General features: G+C 36.5%; 2 protein-coding genes across 4 annotated transcripts in view; both read left to right on the top strand.

Moving 5' to 3' along the window:
- Positions 1 to 9,622, top strand: LOC107675437 (volume-regulated anion channel subunit LRRC8D-like). Of its 3 annotated transcripts, none has more exons than XM_016469775.1 (2): positions 1 to 66; positions 6,846 to 9,622. In XM_016469775.1, exon 2 carries the CDS (start codon positions 6,848 to 6,850, stop codon positions 9,371 to 9,373), a length of 2,526 nt encoding a protein of 841 aa, XP_016325261.1. In that variant the 5' UTR covers positions 1 to 66; positions 6,846 to 6,847; the 3' UTR covers positions 9,374 to 9,622. The 3 variants fall into 3 exon arrangements, with proteins under 3 accessions (XP_016325261.1, XP_016325260.1, XP_016325259.1); XM_016469774.1 differs by lacking the exon at positions 1 to 66 and adding an exon at positions 827 to 953; XM_016469773.1 differs by lacking the exon at positions 1 to 66 and adding an exon at positions 1,034 to 1,522.
- Positions 9,623 to 14,782: 5,160 nt separating this feature from the next.
- Positions 14,783 to 20,407, top strand: part of LOC107675424 (DBIRD complex subunit ZNF326-like) — a 6,269-nt gene continuing 644 nt past the window's right edge. The window contains exons 1-10 of the mRNA XM_016469756.1: positions 14,783 to 14,866; positions 15,958 to 16,004; positions 16,139 to 16,211; positions 16,511 to 16,877; positions 16,950 to 17,115; positions 17,268 to 17,284; positions 17,352 to 17,397; positions 18,347 to 18,428; positions 18,770 to 18,917; positions 19,014 to 19,113. Coding sequence (XP_016325242.1) covers positions 14,862 to 14,866; positions 15,958 to 16,004; positions 16,139 to 16,211; positions 16,511 to 16,877; positions 16,950 to 17,115; positions 17,268 to 17,284; positions 17,352 to 17,397; positions 18,347 to 18,428; positions 18,770 to 18,917; positions 19,014 to 19,113 — 1,051 coding nt within the window. The 5' untranslated portion in view covers positions 14,783 to 14,861. The remainder of the gene's footprint in view (positions 14,867 to 15,957; positions 16,005 to 16,138; positions 16,212 to 16,510; positions 16,878 to 16,949; positions 17,116 to 17,267; positions 17,285 to 17,351; positions 17,398 to 18,346; positions 18,429 to 18,769; positions 18,918 to 19,013; positions 19,114 to 20,407) is intronic.

Genomic DNA, 20,407 nt, shown 5'->3' on the forward strand with positions numbered 1-20,407 from the left:
ATTTCATTTACATATAAACAAGACAGAAAGCTTGCAAAGGCATGCATTTACGGTGAAAACTATAAGGTGAGTTTTTCCCCATATTATTTTATGGTGTCTAGTAATAACTATGCTTTGTATTTGCTTGTTGTTTTGACTTTAATAACAGTAATTGTATATTTTAAATATGACTTGCCTTTATGCATTTAAGGTGACAAACTCAACAAGTACAGAGTTGAACATTTAGCTGGTTTACCATAAATAGGTATCAAGTTCATGGGTATAGAGTTCAGCCAACTTTATTTTAGAATTGCATGTCTGCAATCTGTAAGATAATCACTGATGCTAATTTTATGTTAATTTCTTCTGTTTTAGACTGCATTCATCGGTCTCAACCATTCAGCCCTGTTACACAAGTACTATACAAAATAATTGACAAAAATACATATAATAATAATAAATAGATAAAAAATAATCAGCAGTAATTACAAACCAATATTTGTAGCAAACCCCTTCTGAGTGACAGTTTAATTTCGGCTGAATTTGCAACTTGTGTTACCCATTTTATCATACTTTTTTATTTGATTTATTTTGACATTTTATAAAGTGTCTACTTTATTTGTAATCTATATAATACTATAGAAAATGCAAATAAAAACGTATGGAATTGTACATAAAATGTATAGAATTTAAAGTTTTCTAATGGTTCAGACCAATTTTGTACCCTGTTCGTGGAAAGTGCCTTCAAACGTGTAACAATTGTTGTGTAACAAACGGGGTTGGTTGTTTAGTAATTTCAAGACATCGGTCAGGTGTTTCGCGCGTAAATCCTCCCGTAAACTTTAGCTCCGCCCACATGCACTTCCTCTATTTGACAGTACATTTCTGTTTATTAGACATTTCTCATTCAACATTTCATACGCATGGATATCGTGGAAGCGTTGACGTTTTTAAAATGACAGCTTTGTTTTGAGGTATGTATCAGCCTGTAAATGTGTGTTTGTGCGGGTTTAAAGGTGGCGGATATGCAGTGTAGAGAACTGGTGCAGACTGGTTGACTCTGCTGCTATGCACGCAGCTCTGAATGTACCATAATAATGAGATGAGCGGGGACCCTTACATGTGCATAAAGCCCTCTCGGGTAAATTATTAGTAAGTTGTCCTTTTGTACCGACACTTTTACCGCTTTAACACAACAGTGTCATCAGACCTAAACGGTTTCCTGCCCGAGCGGCGTTAATCTGCACAGAACCGCGAAGACAAGACACCGGATTGCGTTCATGGGCAATATTCCAGTCCGTTCCTGTGAATCGCATTCTGCTCGCGGTTTACGCGTTATTGGGAAGCAAACCATTGTGGTATATATGGCGTGACCCGGTATAGAAACACAATGGCGTGAATGCGCTCAAAATGACGTCTCCCACGCGAGTGGACAGCATATTTGTCTACAACTGTGTCCCCATTACTGCAAGGACAAGTGGATAAAATGTGTTTCAGATTCTCAGGAATTAAAGTGCTACATGGATGACGTTTATATGCGACAGTAAGTATATACGTTATGTTATGCATTCATTTATTACAAATATTACAAATAGTCGAGTATGATGTTTTGAGGCTTTGTTTATGAAGACTGTCAGAGTAGTTCAGTGCAGTCAAAGAAAGATGGTTTGGGCACTTTTTGAAGGAGACTGCACAAACGATATTGACTGTTCAAACAGTTGCACAGGCTAATATATAACAAGTGATATGAATTTCAGGTCTCTTGTAAGAAGTTACTGATTTATCTAATTTTAGGTAATGCATATTACATAATTTGTTGTACACCATTGCCCATGACCAAAATTTTAACCAGCAGGACTACAGTTGTTGTTGACACAACCACTGCAGTCAAGTTAATTTAAAGTGTTAATTTCAAAAAGTGTGAATTTAGGTTTAGATTTACCGTAACCAGCAGGACTACAGTTGTTGTTGACACAACCACTGCAGTCAAGTTAATGTAAAGTGTTAATTTCAAAAAGTGTGAATTTAGGTTTAGATTTACCAGTTTATTTTGCTGTCATTTTTGAGACACATTTGGTGGTTGGATTATGTGCAGAAGATATTTAACATTTTTGGTTAACCTTAATATTATTCTTGATTTCCTGATTTTGATTTCTTACACTTGACTTGGCAGATATTGTTCAGTTTCAGTTTCAGCCTTTAATCTGTTTCCCCCCCTACACATATACATACATGTTCATACACTATTACAATAATACTTTATTTTAACTCACTGACCTACAGCAACCTGTACATATGGTACACAAATGGTTGCCCCAACACTGAAATGTGCAGGATAACATGAAGAGAAATGATTGGTTAACAGCATTGTCATTAAAAATTTCTGTTTGAGACACAGCAAATGGGAATAACAGATGCAGCCATGACCTAGTTATGGGGGTAAAAGCCCAGACTGAGGTTAAATGAGGCTAGCTGTGATGTTAATTGTGTTTTTTGTGGGTTAAGGTTGTGTTACCCAGGTGAGGTTAAAAACTGAGGCTTCTCACCACCATAGACTGGTAAAAAATGAGTGAAAGACCAGAATTAATTTTGCAGCTCTGATTTATTAGTCAGAATCCCAGCTATTCTCTCAAAGTGATATTTAAAAAAAAAAATTGAAATAAAAAATTAAGACAACCTATTTCCAAATAAGCAAATTAAATTGTTTTGCCATCTTTTTGTTTTAGTAAACGGCAATTATTTTGATTTCAGACAAAAACATTTGTTTACCTCAAGTTTATCTTATATTTTTTGTGTAATTAGCAGCTTTAGATCAAATGGCATATCCTTTCCAAACAGCTTTTCTAGACATTCCAACATGCCGTTATTTGGACAAACATGTTGTCTTATCCAGCATTCAGGACAGTGGTTGACATATCAGGCTGCTAAAACAATGCAACCAAAGCAATGTTGTTTTAAGTGCAACAGAGTCTTTCCTAAGTCAACTTAAAGGGGTCCTATTATGCTCTTTTACAAAGTCTTGATTTTGTTTTGGGGGTGTACTAGAACAGGCTCTCATACTAGGTTGTTCGAAAAGCACATTATTTTTCACATATTTTACATGATTACAACACCTCTCTCCTCAGTCTGGAATAGTTCCTGTATCAAATGAAAGCCCGCCTTCTGAAATACGAAATGTGATGGGATTGGTTAGCTGGGCCAGTGTGTGTTGTGATTGGCAGCACTCGGCGCCTGGTCGGGAAATGTCATGCCCCTTATAATAGCCGCCTGCTGCGAGCTTCAGTGTAAATATTGTGTCAGTATCAAATCAATTTGAGCGCGATTTAAACCCGGATGATTGTAACCACTCTAAGTTCGTCTGCCTTGGGAAAGCTAGCCTGTCTCCGACATAGTGATAACACTCATTGCCTTCTCTAGTGCAGCTCAACCAGGTCTCGTCCCATTCGTCGGTATTTGTGATATCACAAATCCCGGAAAATATGCGTTGTAGTCCAAACGAGTCGTTTGTTATAGTTTTTGAAAAGTGATTTATGTTAAATAAAATATCTCCTTTTGAATTGGACTTTGAACTTTGTAACTTTGAAGATCTTTTTTTATGCTCAAACAGCAACATTACAGACTAACTAAAGTTGAAAAAGTGAAAAAGCATAATAGGACTCCTTTAAGAATTTTAGTTTTTGTTTTATAGTATTTCACCTGTCATCACACCTCTTTCTACACCTGTCTAGAAATGATAAAACTAGTGGAACAAAAAAATCAAAGGCAAATTATATGTTAAAATACATAACACATAGAATGCTACATAAACATATAGCATATAAAAAGTATAAAGAATTGAGACATGTGGCAGACCTGTCAGTATTATTTAGTGGGGCTGTTGCTAAATTCAGAAAGTGTTCAAACAATTGATACTCGCTTACTGAGTGATGTCAGTTCATCAGATATATGTAAAGTGCACTGGTGTGTGGAGCCTGTTGAATGATGAGAGTAGTTGAGGAAATGGATAAAGGCTTGTTGGATCTATAGTGATAAGGTAATTACCAGGAGTTGTTTGTATAAGCGTTTCCTGTCGGTGAATGCTATAAATGCAAGGGTACATGAGAATCCGCATTATGTCATATCCTATCACATCATATACTTTATTTATTTATTGCTTTTATTTATGTTGTAGACTCTTCAAAACATTTGCAAACTAGCCTGCTTAACATCTTCGCTCATAGGGTTAGTGTGTGTAACCTTCTAGCTGTAGATCTTGGGAACTGATGTCTAGCAAATTGTTTTGGGTAGGCAGTGGGAAAAGCAATTCTCAGACATTCTCTGATGTCTTGTTGAGTCCTACTTTACCAGTCTTTAAACATTACATTTATTAGGTGACTTAATATTATTCACAGTCTTGCTGGTGGTTGTGTGCTCAATTTCCACTTTATTTGATAGGCTGGTATTAATTTTTACTTTAAAGGACTGATTTTTCTTTTTTCACAGTGAAGTATCATCAAAGAAGTGATGAGCTCTGCAGATGTACTTGTAAAATGACAGATCTACCAAAATAGACCACCCTGTTGGAATATCCAGCCAGGATCTAGGTTTTTGATTTTAATGCACTGTCTATCTATGTGCTGTCATGTAATATGCATCTGTACATAATTATGTGCCTTTTGAGAAATCACGAGTGCTTTTCTAACCCCATGGCAACACACTAAAAAAGTAGTAATTGTTGTTTATGGCAATCTGACTTGGCTAAATAAGCTATTGTGTAATTGCACTAAATTAGAGACTAATTAATGCAGAGGAAGGAATTCTGCATATACAGCTACTACTGTAACTAATGCCAATCTTGAACTGGATTGCACCACTTTAAAGATGTTCATCTGACACACACTATTTTTTTTACATTTATTGACTGAAATACAAAATTGTATGTATTTTTTACTTCATTTTCTGTATGCTTATCATATTACACCTTCCTTACAGTTGACATGTTAACATCAAAGGCTTAAGATTTGAACGAAAAATATGTAGGACAGGCGAAGCACAAGAACAAAGTGCTTGTGACTTGGATGGAATGTGATTGTCTTGTGAAGCAAGTCTAGACTTTGTTTTATTAGTAGATCCTAGAGGCAGTAAATTATGTGTGAAAGGCCTCATGTAAAAATTATGATATATATATATATATATATATATATAATTATTTTTTATATAAAAATGATGTAATAGTACATGTAATCTGATAACACGTTGCTTTAAGGAGAATAACTCAATTATCCAACAATGAATTAATGTTACTTAAAACATTTATGATTTATATAAATAACAGCTTTATTAGCCAAGTAAAATACAAGATAATTAATAATTATGCCTTTGAGTCAATTGTTTCTTGACAGTGAGAAGGTCATTCAATTTGGCCTATTGGATGTTTATGGGTAAGTCTTAGCAATGTGAAAGTTTAGCTTCTCACATCAATAGAACCCCTGCAAAATGCCTGAATATTAGTGCAGAGACTTGCAACTTGATATGAAAGACAACATTGTCTTTGGCCAGGCTCACCACTGCAGTACTTTTGTCTTCATGCAGTACAGTATGCCCACTAAGGCTGATAATCTAATAAGAAAGTCTAATGCAATGCTTTAGTGCCTGAGCAGTGATCAAGCTCTGTGCTGTGAAAACTGATATAAGACAGAGACACTAGGATGTCTCCCCAAGCTATGGGACCATTTGTTATCTTTAGTGGTGTATTAGAGCACTCCTTGCATTTGTACATTGATTTAATGGAATATGAGAATGAGATTTATGTTATGTCAAGCCTGTATTTCACATAGCAGTGAGTGCAACATTGAGGCACTTGATGTGTTTATTAGCTTAAAGAACGAGCAAAAATGAAACTTTTACATTTGTTGTATATTCAAGTCATTGTAAAGCATTATGCATTTTATTATGTTAAGGTATAGATATAAGATTTTAATAGATGTTAATTTGACTTCTTTGACAAGGCAAGGTTAATTGAGGTTGTAAACTGTCATGTGGTGTGACTTTCCAAAAATAAATATATATATATATATATATATAATTTTTTTTTTTACCTTGGAAAATATAACTTCTTGTTGTTGTTTTCCACATGTGTACACTTCATGATAACACCAGAACACTTATTAACCCCTTAAGCTCTGGGGTGTTTTTTGGTATTTTCGCCTAACTTTGACATTACTCAAATTCAAATGTATATTTTATAATATAGAGTTTGTGGCTGTTTGCGACTGACTGAAGCAGTAGTACGAGTAGGAATGTGACCCATACGAAAGTTTGCTCAGAGGTAACAAATTTCACATCGCGATTCTATTGAAGATCATTCTATATGTGATTGTCACACAATGAAATAACCTACATAGTCAAATTCCTGAGAATGAGAGCTTTCTTGTGATATATGACTTGACTGTTTTGTGAAAAATATATAAAATACACATTCTTAGGAAAAATTCTTCGCAATCGTTAGGCGGAAATTCGTGTGTGGGACGAATACATTTCCAAGCTTAATTTTACTGCTTTATGTATCATAAAACCAAAAGGTATTCTTTGTAAAGAAGAGACTAAGCTTTCAAATGAACCCATATATGGGCTGATACCATATAAGGAAGGCTATGTAAATTAAGCATAAACATTTTTAACGCGATTTTGGACCCGTATCCCAATATTTAATTGAAAAATATTAGTTTTTCAAAGCCATGTGAAATCAACATTAATACAGAGTACATATATAAGAAGTTGTTTCATGTATTTTAAATTTTTTTTCCCCCTTTTCTCGAACACTCTTATTTGTCATTGATAATACTATATACTAAATACATGTTTTTGTTTTTTATGTCTTCATGTAGGAATGTTTACCCTCACAGAAGTTGCCTCTCTAAATGACATCCAGCCAACTTATCGTATACTGAAACCATGGTGGGACGTCTTTATGGATTACCTGGGTGCGGTCATGCTTATGCTGGCCATATTTGCCGGGACCATGCAGTTAACCAAAGATCAGGTGGTTTGCCTTCCTGTTCTGGAATCGGTGGAGGACCAAACCCCTGTGGCTGTGGAAAGGCCACCAGAGAAAGCTCTTGGCTCAGGGACAGGAGGAGGCCATGTGACATTGGCAGCTGCACCTTTAGCAAGCAAAGAACAAACCGACAGTGTTGTCCAACACTTCCCACAGTCGTCTGCTGTCAGGCAACCTCAGCCTACGGGTTTACGAACAAATCTGGATTTTCAGCAGTATGTCTTTGTCAATCAGATGTGCTACCATGTTGCCCTTCCATGGTATTCAAAATACTTTCCATATCTAGCTCTCATTCACACTATTGTTCTCATGGTAAGCAGTAACTTTTGGTTCAAGTATCCAAAGACCAGTTCCAAAATTGAGCATTTTGTGTCTATTTTGGGCAAGTGTTTTGAGTCCCCTTGGACAACCAAGGCATTGTCTGAGACAGCCTGTGAAGACTCCGAAGAGAATAAGCAGAGATTGACTGGAGCCTCTACATTACCAAAGCATCTTTCAACCAGCAGTGAGGAGGGAAGTCCAAATCAGTCCACACCCATGCTTGCAAAATCTAACATTAAGTTTTCTGCGGAGAAGCCAGTCATTGAAGTTCCAAGTATGACTATACTTGACAAGAAAGATGGAGAGCAAGCTAAAGCACTTTTTGAGAAAGTGAGGAAGTTCCGTACACATGTAGAAGACAGCGATATGATCTATAAACTCTATGTAGCTCAAACAATAATAAAAACTGTCAAATTCATTATGATTCTGTGTTACACCATGACCTTTGTCACGTCCATTAAATTCGACCATGATTGTGAGCCTGAAATTAAGCATTTAACTGGATACGCAAAATTTAAATGCACCCATAACATGGCTTTCATGTTGAAAAAACTCCTCGTTAGCTACATTGTCCTCATTTTTGTTTATGGCTTGGTTTGCATTTACACACTCTTTTGGCTGTTTAGACGGCCTCTTAAAGAGTACTCTTTTGAGAAAGTTCGAGAAGAAAGCAGTTTTAGTGATATCCCAGATGTGAAGAATGACTTTGCTTTCCTCCTACACATGGTGGACCAGTATGACCAATTGTACTCGAAACGTTTCGGTGTCTTTCTCTCAGAGGTAAGCGAGAACAAACTGCGGGAAATCAGCTTAAACCATGAGTGGACCTTTGAGAAACTACGCCAACACGTGACTCGCAATGCACAGGACAAGCTTGAGCTGCATCTTTTTATGCTCTCAGGTGTTCCTGATGCGGTCTTTGACCTCACTGATTTAGAGGTCCTAAAACTCGAACTCATCCCAGAGGCACGTATCACAGCGAAAATTTCCCAGATGATCAACCTCCACGAATTGCACTTTTACCACTGCCCCGCCAAAGTTGAACAGACTGCATTCAGTTTCCTCCGCGATCACCTCCGGTGCCTTCATGTCAAGTTTACGGATGTAGGAGAGATTCCCACTTGGGTTTACATGCTAAAGAACTTGAGAGAGCTCTACTTGGTGGGAAACCTGAACTCCGAGAATAACAAAATGATAGGATTAGAGTCTCTCAGGGACTTGAGGCATCTAAAGATCCTACATCTGAAGAGCAACCTTACCAAGATCCCGACTAACATTACGGACTTATCACCCCACCTGATCAAACTTGTGGTTCACAATGATGGTACTAAACTCTTGGTGTTAAATAGCTTGAAAAAGATGATGAACCTTGCTGAACTGGAGCTGCACAATTGTGAACTGGAGAGGATACCTCATGCAATTTTTAGTTTGACCAACCTGCAGGAGTTGGACTTGAAATCGAACAATATCCGTACCATTGAAGAGGTCATCAGCTTCCAGCACCTCAAGCGGCTTAACTGCCTCAAACTGTGGCACAATAAAATAATTTCCATTCCATTATCCATAAGTCATGTAAAAAACCTAGAGTTCCTCTATCTGTCACATAACAAACTAGAGACATTGCCTACCACTCTGTTCGGTCTTCTTAAACTTAGATACCTGGATGTTAGTCAGAACTCCATCGTAGTGATTCCTCCAGAGGTGGGGTTTCTCCAGAATCTACAGCACTTTGCCATCACAGGAAACAAGGTGGAAGTGGTACCTAAGCCGCTGTTCAAATGCACAAAGCTGCGTACCCTATCCCTTGGGCACAATTGCATCTCGTCGCTGCCAGAGAAAATCGGGCAGTTGCTGCAGCTGACTAATCTTGAGCTGAAGGGGAACTGCCTGGATCGCCTGCCCGCACAGCTTGGCCAGTGCCGACTCTTGCGCCGAAATGGCCTCATTGTGGAGGACCACCTTTTTGATTCACTGCCCCTAGAGGTCAAAGAGAGCATAAGTCAGGAAACCAGTGCTAATTTTGCTAACGGAGTGTGATTGTTGATCAGGAAAAAAATGGTTAGATGGTTTTCTGAGTGAACGGAATTAGAGAGCGCAAAAGGCAGTGTTTCAGTACTTCTGTTTTTTTTTTCTTGTCTTTTTAATTTTTGTCCAGACGTTTTATCCAGGACAGTTGGCATGAATGGATGTTCCATGTGTAAGGAATGAGTCCAGTATCAAAGCGTATGTTAACGTTTGTTGTAATTTTGTATTTTTATTTATTTTTTTGCACAGGCTAAAACAAATTGCCGGTAAGCCTATATAAACGTTTGTGAACTTTAACTATGCTTAGTGCATAGAATTCTTAAGAAGTATTCAAATGAGATTATTATGATTATTATATTTTGTTCTTTTAAAATTTTTTTCTGTGAACTTTAACTATGCTTAGTGCATAGAATTCTTAAGAAGTATTCAAATGTTTGAGATTATTATGATTATTATATTTTGTTCTTTTAAAATTTTTTTTTGTTTTTATGATTTGCCCATGTTAAAGTGGAAATATAATTCAGATCACTTTTGTTTTCTGTTCATTTTCAGTAGCATTTACGTTAACACTTTCACCAGCTGTTATCCGCAGTCTGCATCACATGCATTGTGTATTGTGGTGCCATTAATGATTGTATTTATTGTTTGGGAGAATCCAGAACAACTGACATTTTATTATAAAGTTAATCACAACTACTGTACTTGACTATAAGTGGTAAAATACAATAAAAATAAGTAAAAAGGTCTCCCTGGAATTCCTCAAAAAGGAATTCTCATTTTGGTTTAGTGAAAAGTGCACTAAAGCAATTTAACGTGCACTAGGGCTGCACGATAAATCGCATGCGATATTTAACGCGCATCTTATCAGTAAAGCCGGTTCTGTAATCCGGTAAATCTCCATCACGTGCGTGCTTTCACATTGAGCAGCATTAACTACACAGAGCCGTTGTTCACTGACGAGCTGCTCAAAACTACGTTCATATTTGCGCGATTTTTTGCGCAGCTTGTCAGTGAACAACGGCTCTGTGTAGTTAATGCTGCTCCATGTGAAAGCCAGCAGGTGATGGAGATTTACCGCTGATTACAGAACCGGCTTTCTGACAAGATGCGCATTAAATATCGCATGCGATTTATCGTGCAGCCCTAATGTGCACTACAAAGTATTTAAGAAACTGAATACAAAGTTATCATATCCATCCGAGATTTAATCAAACTGTATATTTTATACCTCAGTTAATATCTGTTTGATCTTTTTTTTAATGAGATTGTTCACCTATTCAATGTCTATTAACCAAAATATTCAGTAGCCCCTCACTGCAGAACACAAGATCCAGGGGGCGTGGTTGGATCCACATCTAGGGGGTGGAGATTGGTAGGTTTAGGGGTGGAGATGGGTGGGTTTAGGGATCAGGGGATGGAGACGGGTAGGTTTAGGTATATGTAAGGTGGGAGGAGTTGGATCTGGATCCAACCACGCCCCCTGGATCTTGTGTTCTGCAGTGAGGACCATCTCAAAATACTTGCAACTGAATAACAATGTTTGTTGATGCAGAGCAATGCACATGATACCTTTAGTCTGTGCAAGTTTTGGCAATAAAATAGCCTTTTCCCTTTAGCATCATCTTTTTATGTGGGTTACAGAAGTAATGCATAAGTTATGGTGACCTCATTTGACTTGTGCATGTTTTATATATAAAATCCCATATGATGGGACTGACCTGTAATGTGCATACACTGCATGGTCCTTAATGCTCAAAAACTCCAGTAGACATAGTTAAATTGCCCTGATATATATATTCTAACATAATATGTTAGCCTGTAACTGTGTATGACTACCATCTGCTTTAATGTTAGCCATTACTGGTAAAAGTAATGAAAATGCTTGCATTATGTGAATCACTTTTAAGTTACCTTGCTCTTGATATACTCTGCGCTTTGCATGCCCATGCAGTCAGCTTTTGAGGCAAATGCACAAAAAGGTGACTTGCCAGATGTTAGGTATCGATATTCACGCAAATGCTGGGATTACATGTTAACCTGAACCTTTGCGGTTTCATTTTGCTTGACAAAGTAACACATCTGTCATAGACAAATGAATGAAACGGTCAAGATTTAATAGTTGTTTTATAGTTGAACCAAAAATAAAGATTGTCATCATTTACTCATCCTAATGCCATTTCAGACATCTAGACAACCTGTATGAAAGAATGAAAGTTGTTTAGATCACATTTACTTTTACATTTAAAATAATATTTCATTTATTATTATTATTATTATTATTATTTTAGTTTATTTTGTGTGAGTGTGTGTAATAGAAGAAAGTCATACAGGTTTGAGACAACATGAGAGTGAGTAAATGAAGACAGAATTTAAATTCTTTGGTTAACAGTAATTGAATAATTTGGATAACGTCCATTGTATTTTTTATTTATTATTATTATTATTAAAACCAATAACATTTCGAAACGAAAAATAGTTCAAAAGGACACCAACCTCTCATTTTTGTTTTTGACCTATTTACATTTCACAGAAGAGTTGTCTAGTCATTTTGTGGAATTACACTTCCCACGCTGTTATATTTGTCCTTCCGAAATGCTGCAGGGTCTGATCTGTAATTGGTATCTTTGTGACCCCTCAAGAATCTTTAGACTTGATGTCGTGCCAGACGAGGCTTGAAAATCATTTTGATACATGTGTGACTAACAATAATTATAACCACATGTGAATCTAAAGATGAGTTTCAATGTTTTGAGTGATTTTGAATTAGATTACTATATAGGTTTTGTAAAATGTAACTTTCTGTTGGTTCTGTTTGATGTTTGAAATGTTTGTTCATTTATGTAGAAATTTATTAATTTATGTTCCATTTCTATAACCTACTAATAGTTTTACTATAATGTACCTGATTTGAAATGATTCCACCGAAAAAATACTTTGTGTCCATTCAGGTACATAAAACACTTAAATGTTCATTCTGACTGAGTACTATATGTTTTGTTTTTCAGCAAGCTACTTTAAGGTGTATTGCTCTTCAGCCTGGAATGTAGCCTGATACTGCATCCATTCATGGTTTAGCCTTTCCGTTTTTGATGGAAAGGAGAAGGAATTTAGTCTGCTTTGCGTCTAATCACGTTTTGTTTGAAAGGATGTTAAATTTGCAACTTGCAATTTTTAATATAATAAATACATTGAAAATAAATATCTTGGTGTCTGTGTTGTTTGAAATGTTAAAATTTACATTACAGCAGTGGTTCTTAATCCTGGTCCATCTCTGCACATTTGTATGTCTCCCTTATCTGACACACTTTATTAGTTTGGAGTCTCTCCTAAAGAGCTGATCGTAATCAGGTGTGCAAAATATGTAGACCTGGGGTCCCCAGGTCCAGGATTATGAACTACTGCATTACCAGCATAAGGAACTAACAGCTAAACTATATATCGAGAAGGTAAAGGAGATACAATAATTTAAAAGAGTAATAATGTGCAATATGGCTTTTAATATTTATAGAGTTATATTAGTAGAGTATTTCAAAACAAGACCCTTTAATAAATCAAATCTCAACATCAAAACAGCGAAACAATTTTCGCCACGAAATGTCCTGGTAGTTCTGGACTATTAAAAGGGTCATGAACTGGAAATTAAAATTCCCTTTTGAAATATAAAAGGTCATTGTACCTTTTATATGTCCTGTATAAAACGTCCTGCAAGTTTCAGAACTCAAAACTTTCTTGTTAGTCTAAAAACAGCTTTGAAGTCAATCTGCCAAAACGACAGGTTGTGGAATGTGCCACATTATGACGTATAATAATGTGGCTAAACCCCGCCTCCGCAGAAGAAGGTCGATCAACGCCTGCTTCTACATCACTGCCTGTTTAGCCCCACCCACCGATTCGTGCATGGAGTGTAATGCCGAGTTCAGTCTACACAATATTTTTGTCGGTCACGATAGTCACTGTGTCAGATTACACGATTTTGACTCCTAAAATCTTCTCGTGTCGTGGACAAGAAACATAGACTACATGTTGCTTCCCGACCATTCATTGCGTGCCATCTTTAACGACGCGCGTGATGTCATCGAGAAGGTGAAACTAGCGACTGACTTCCGAAAACAATTGCTGAAGCGTTTCCGCTATAGTTCGCCAGCATTTTTCTTTCTTTGTTCTGTCGTGGTAGTCCCTCGATGACACATCATACAGGCAGGAGTACTGTTGCCACAGCTCCAAGAACCTTTCCTCCATCTCATAATTCCACCTAGCAGCACCATCATCTCTCTTTCGTTTTGCCATGTTTGAAACCTGAGCTTCTGTGCTGCAATTGGTCAAAATCGTGGCAAAATCGGGCTAATATCGTGTAGTCTGAACCGGGCATAACCCTGCGTTCCATTCGGAATGGCTCATCCCTATGCCCTAATCCCTTCATATCATGTGCCCACACGGAGGCGCCGTCATCAGTTGTACCCTTTGAAATCCTTCATTCCGAAGGGCCCTTTGAAGTGGCCAGTTGAGCACTTCAATTTGGAACAACCCTTCAATATGGCGGCCATGATCGTTCTCACTCCAAAGTGCCCTTCGGAGGAGGATTTATCCTGTTTGGAACACAGCGTTAATATATTAGTTTGTCAGGCAAAAGAAAACCTATGCTCAACACTGTAAATAACGAGAGAAACCAAATGATAAAGACGGCTCCGAAGACAAGACGCTGCACATTGCCAAGGTGTGGAAAAACACAGTCTTTGCATTGCCTTCCTTCTGATCCCAACATCAGGAAAGAGTGGATGAACTTTATTTTGAATGAAGCTTATTTTTATTTTTGATGTAAAAACATAATGATAACAATGATAACATTATAAGTGGACCTCAGAGAACGGTACAAAATAATTAAAAAAGGCAGTTCATGACCTCTTTAAAGGGGTAATATGATGCTGCTAGAAAGAACATTATTTTGTGTATTTGGTGTAATGAAATGTGTTTATGCGGTTTAAAGTAAAAAAAACACATTATGAATAACAATATGATATGGTCTCCTTTCCCACGTACAGCCAAAGCGGAAGCATTAGCCGTTACGCTTTTTTTGCCTAAAGGTTGCAGACTTTCCTTCCAGTGGCTTTGGTGCTGATCAGGACAGACCAAAACACAGCTGTTTGTGTTTACTGGAAAAGTCGTGTATTTAATAATTTATTTTAGATTTATTACATCGTAAGGCTGTATCAATCCGATTATAAAGGCCTATTTTATAGTACAAATGCCTCCAGTGAGACCAAAAGTAGCTATCAATAATTTGAATGGGTCCGAGCTGGGGTCTCAGTGTAAATTAGGTTTGTGCACCACTAGCGCCCTCTGGAGGAAGACAAATTCCATTAGGAAATGGTTATGAAAAAGCATGTTGTTGCAAACCAGCCCTAAATTTCCTTACACCGTTGCTTAGTTTGTTTCCAGGGGGGAAATGATTTCCGTGACACCTGCTTTAATTTAACGCGGTAGGACTGATTGTCCCTCGTTTATGTGGTAAGTGAGGCTGCCTTTATATTGCATTTCGAAATAACGTTACTTTTGTTGAAAAAGAATCAGTGAAACGAAAAAAACAAAAACAAAAAATTGGTACGTTTTAAATGAGCTGCAAGTTCAGTATTTACAATGCCTCGCAAAGGTAAGACACTTAGCTAGTTGTATTTTAATCACTAAATGCTATGTTTTTGGTTTGCATAATTATGCATAATACTTAATTACAAAAAAAAAAAAAAGCCATTGTTAAATTTGTTCGAAATGACAGTATGCCTGGAGTTGGCAGGCAATGTAACATTTCCCACACCACAAAACACACATTTTGCTTAAATAAAAGTAAGAATTGATGGTGCAAAATGGATGTAAATACAGCAAGGTGGTCTGTTTCAATCTGACATGTAAATCTTGAACTGAGGGACAAACACAAGGGCAAAATTAACACTGGAGTGTTGAACTGTTTTACAAAGGCCCATTCACAATCTGAATCAGAGTAGTTTATATGTATTTTTTTTGTGCTGTCTACAAGTGTTTAATGACAAACCTGAACAACTTCACTGGTGTGAAACTAGCACATACCCTTAATGCTGCTGGCATTGCTGAAAAAGGTGACTGTTCAAACAATTATTGTGGATTAGGCCTAAATATTCACGCATTATTTTGTATTTTCTTACATGAAAGCTATCATAACAAACAGGTTTTTTTTATTAATTTTTCACTTCTGAAAACAATATGGACCTTTTTTCACACACTGTGGTGATGCATTTCCACAACAGTTAAAACTGTAAATTTTGCAGTGTTTTTATTTTTTTTTAGTCTTCGGTTTATGGCATGACATTGTTTGTAAAAATTAATGATTTCCTATTTACCTTTATAGAGGTTTACCCTGCTTGATCATTATATATTGGCCATTTAAAAAATAAAAAAAACATTGGTTGAACCCTAAATTCAAAATCCTCTATGAAGTACCATAGAAAAGCTTAACAAGGTAACTGCTTAATCATATAATAATATATATAAATAATAATTATACCTTCTAGTAATATTTTATATTTAATCAGGGCTTTAATTTTGACATTATATAATCTGTTTTAAAGGACTAATGATAAGGATGAAATGTTCCCATCATCAGCTGAAAATTCAGGTAAAGAAATGACATTAATCCTCACTCTTATTTTGCTACAATGTTATATACAGCTGTCTTGTTCTTGTTGTTTCTGAATGAGGTAAATTCCCATAGCACACTCAAATAATCACTTGCACTTGTCAAATGTCCAGGGAAATGCTACAGTCAGCCATTATTTGGATCGTTTGCATCCTCTGAGTCCTTTGAGACCAATGGCTCTGACAGGTAAGAATTGTCAGAGGATCTTTCTTGTGCTTTTCTGAAGAGGCAACAGAAATAGCTCTCCTATATAAAATGTTGGAGACATTTAACATTTTTAATTTAAAAGTAATCTGTTTGGTAATATTTTACAATAAGTTTTGGAAAAGAAAAAAAAACTTTTTAAAAATAAATAGATATAAAAATGATATAAATTGCAAATTAAATTAAGATTTTTAAATATGTATTTCTTAATTATATAAGTTGCTTTTTAAGAAAAAAAATTGAGTCTTATTGTAAAGTGCTACCATTTATTTTTTCAACAGATATGGTGCCTATGAATCTTTTGGACTTGGGGCTTTGAACAATGAAGGTGCAGATAGCGTTGTTGATAGTTCTAATGGAGGGTACACTGACACTTGCTCATCCTGGGGTGCAGATGTCTTGTCAGATTGCATCAGGCCCTTCGTCATGTCTTCCCAAAGGTCCAGGTCTCCGTTTTCGGACAGCGGCAGAGAGAGTCCATACTCAACATCCAACCTCTCCGATTCCTCCAGCCTGTACTCTCCTTCACACTCTTGGTCAGCGCCGATTGGCTCACAGGGCAGAGACATGCAAGCATATGTGCACAGAAACTACCGGGGAATAGGTGCTGTTGTACCTGAGGCCAAAGGACAAGATGTAGGGTTACATGTACGTCTGGTGTCTAGTTTATCTATTGAGCAAAAGCAATGACTTTTAGTGTTGATCTCTTCTCTTCCACAGTGCTCTAGTAAGAACTCGTCTATTTGCATAGAGAGATACTACTCAAGATCAGCTGCTTTGGCGTTTCGAGGGACCAAGAGGAAGATGATGCAACCAGTACCTCCTTGCAAGATGGTTAAAAAAACGAGGATAGTCAGAGCAACTCCCAGCATAAGCACCATTGTGGGTATGTGATGTGCTGCTTTGATAGACCAAACATGATTTTAAAAAGGGACAAAGTTTCCATTGTTAAATTGTTGCACTTTCTTTACTGTATTTTTCAAAAATGTTGCCTTACGTTGATGCTTACAATGCTTTATTTGTTCTTTTTTTTTTTAGGACCACACATTTCAAAGGTAGGAATTCACAATCAAAGATGCCTCCAAATCAGTCCTGTGATACTAGAGTTTTTCTTTTCTACAGGACAGTTGTATTTCTTCCGATACCAAGGAAATAAATAAAGAGCATGGTATGTAATGGCTTTTATATTTCTGTTGTTTATTAAATTGGAAAAAATTATATTAACCACCATAATTCAATACAAGCATGGTTTAAAGGGTTAGTTAATTAAAAAATGAAAATTCTGTCATTAATTACTCACCCTCATATGATATCATTCCAAACTCGTAAGACCTTCGTTCATCTTCAGAACACAAATTAAGATATTTTTGATGAAATATGAGAGCTTTCTGACTCTCCATAGACAGCAACGCAACTGACACGTTCAAGGTCCAGGAAAGTAGTAAGGACATCATTAAAATAGTCCTTGTGACATCAGTGGTTAAACCTTAATTTTATGGAGCTACAAGAATACTTTTTGTGTACAAAGATAACAAAAATAACGACTTTATTCAACAATTTCTTCTCTTCCGTATCAGTCTTCCACACGCTTTCACGAGAGTACCACAACGTGTGTGTGGTGCTGCTGACGCAGGAGCCGGCGTTCTGATGTAGAACGTCCATCTTTCTTAGTTCATTCTCTGTATATTCTGGTTCAAATAAGTAAGGCTGGGCAAGTCATCCTCTCTGTAAAAATCTTCAGACATGTTTACAAAGACTGTTTTGTGTAGGCTACACCATGCGTTTTCCTCTGCTTGTAAACTCCTGAACGCACGGTGAAGACTGACACGGAAGAGAAAAAATAGTTGAATAAAGTCGTTATTTTTTGTTTTCTTTGCGCACAAAAAGTACCACTGGTGTCACATGGACTATTTTAATGATGTCCTTAAATACTGTCCTGGGCCTTAAACGTGTCAGTTGCGTTACTGTCTATGCAGGGTCAGAAAGCTCTCGGATTTCATCAAAAATATCTTAATTTGTGTTCCGAAGATGAACAAATGTTTTGCGTTTTTGAGGGTGAGTAATAGTGACAGAATTCTCATTTTTGAATGAACTAACCCTTTAATATTTGAGTGTAGAGCTTGGTAAGAGAGTTCGAGCCAGAGAGAAGCGTAGAAGACGACGCAGGAAGAATCATGAAAAATACGGAGACAAGCACAGGTGAACATTGAAATTTCAACTGACTCATCACTTGTGTTTTTAAACCATATCTAGATTGATTTGCTGGATATCAATTTATTATTTAAATCTATTAAAAAAATGTAAATAATAATTATTATTTGAGGCAGAACTTGATGACTTTCTGCTGTATTTCTTTTAGAAGCAGTGAAATGTTGACTTGTGATATGTGGAAAGGCCATAGAATTTAAATTGCAACTACAAAATATTTCAAATTATACATTTGCATCAGTTATTCAAAAAACATTTAGCAATAAATGTCAAGTTAAATGCAAATTTATGTCACTTTAGTATTCATAGCATGCTATTTATTTATTTTGTAGGTGGGCTTTTACATGTGCTTTTTGTAAATTCCACACATTTGAAGACAAAGACATTGAGAAACACTTTGGAAGTACATATCACAGAGAGACTCTTGACTATATACGACGGCAAGCCAAATTTGATGACAAGGTCATCAGTTTTTTGCATGTAAGACTTATGAAATCATTTTCTTTCCTTGATGTTTTAGTCTGGATTTGTATTATATTTGTTCATGTACATTTACCCCATTCTAATATTGCACAGGATTGCATGGTTCACAAGTTTCATAAAACTGTCTCTACCCTACACAAACTAAAGTTTTCCTGTGGACGAAGCAAAGATGAATGGGCAAAAATAATGGAAGGTATGACTCTTTCTCATTTTGCTTGAATATCTTGTCTTTTTCCCTCCTCTCAAAGGCTTATAAAGAGCAGTTAAAAAGAGACAGCGTGGTCACAGCTAAAGCCATAATAAATAACGATAATGTGAAGGTGCGCTATGAGAAGTACATGAAGGTAATGATATTTGTGACATATTAGAACACATTTAGAAAATACGTTTTTTTGAAAGAATATTTAAAGGTATATCTCTTTTTGTTTTACAGGGAGAAGACCCATTTGCAAATGATGCCAATGACACGAGTTCTGATTCTCAGGATCCTGAGAGATCTGATGAGGCGGAGGAAGATGAAGAAAATAGTGACTCATAATAATGGTCAAAAGGAGTATTGAATGGAGGGAAAGGACTCTTTGTACTGTACTTTTCTGTAACTTCAAATGCTCAGGCATCTATACATTTCACATGACCTTGCAATGTCCTCTGATAAAAGTGTGCATTTTCCTCCCTTTTTTTTATTGTTGTATTCACAGTGCAGACTGAGATGAATTCTGTCTACTTGGGTCAGGTTGTACTGTGTTTGTAGTATCTGTGCGGGTTTGTAATAATATTTTGCCACTGTTCTGAATGTCTTTAAACCTAACAGCTTCATATTTAAATGCAGATGTTACATTTTGTTCCCTATAATATTTGGGATTGGAAATTTGCCTTTTCACTGTTTGTTCTGAGATGAGATGGTGTGTTGACCATTACATTTTCACTTTAAACTAGACTTGCTTCTTGTGAAAATATGAATATATCATTCATTTTACCCATTAGAACTTTATGTACGGCCATTCTGTAGGAAGAATACTTGCACCAGCTGCACTGGAAGTCCCTCTACTGGAAGAAACAAATAATGATAGCTCGGAGCAACTTAAAAGGAAATATCTGTATGGAATGAAATCAAACTGGCTCGAAATAAAGGTTATATCAGTAGGACCACTGACACATTTTATTTAAGCAATTAACTTCCACTTCCCTTCATAAATGTTGCGTGCAATAACAAAATACCAAGATTGCAATTCAATTTGATTAAAGTTCATTTTTTTATTTACATTTTGTTTATATAGGCCTACGTTTTAAACATACATATTTTAATCAGTGACGTGAATAACACTGATTATCTCTTCATCACGGCACCTGTTAGTGGGTAGGATATATTAGGCAGCGAAGTAGGAAAAATGGGCAAGCGTAAGGATTTGAGTGAGTTTGACAAGGGCCAAATTGTGATGGCTAGACGACTGGGTCAGAGCATCTCCAAAACTGCAGCTCTTGTGGGG

This window comes from Sinocyclocheilus anshuiensis, unplaced genomic scaffold, assembly GCF_001515605.1.
Source record: "Sinocyclocheilus anshuiensis isolate Anshui unplaced genomic scaffold, SAMN03320099.WGS_v1.1 scaffold1696, whole genome shotgun sequence".
NCBI classification, from domain to species: Eukaryota; Metazoa; Chordata; class Actinopteri; order Cypriniformes; family Cyprinidae; genus Sinocyclocheilus; species Sinocyclocheilus anshuiensis.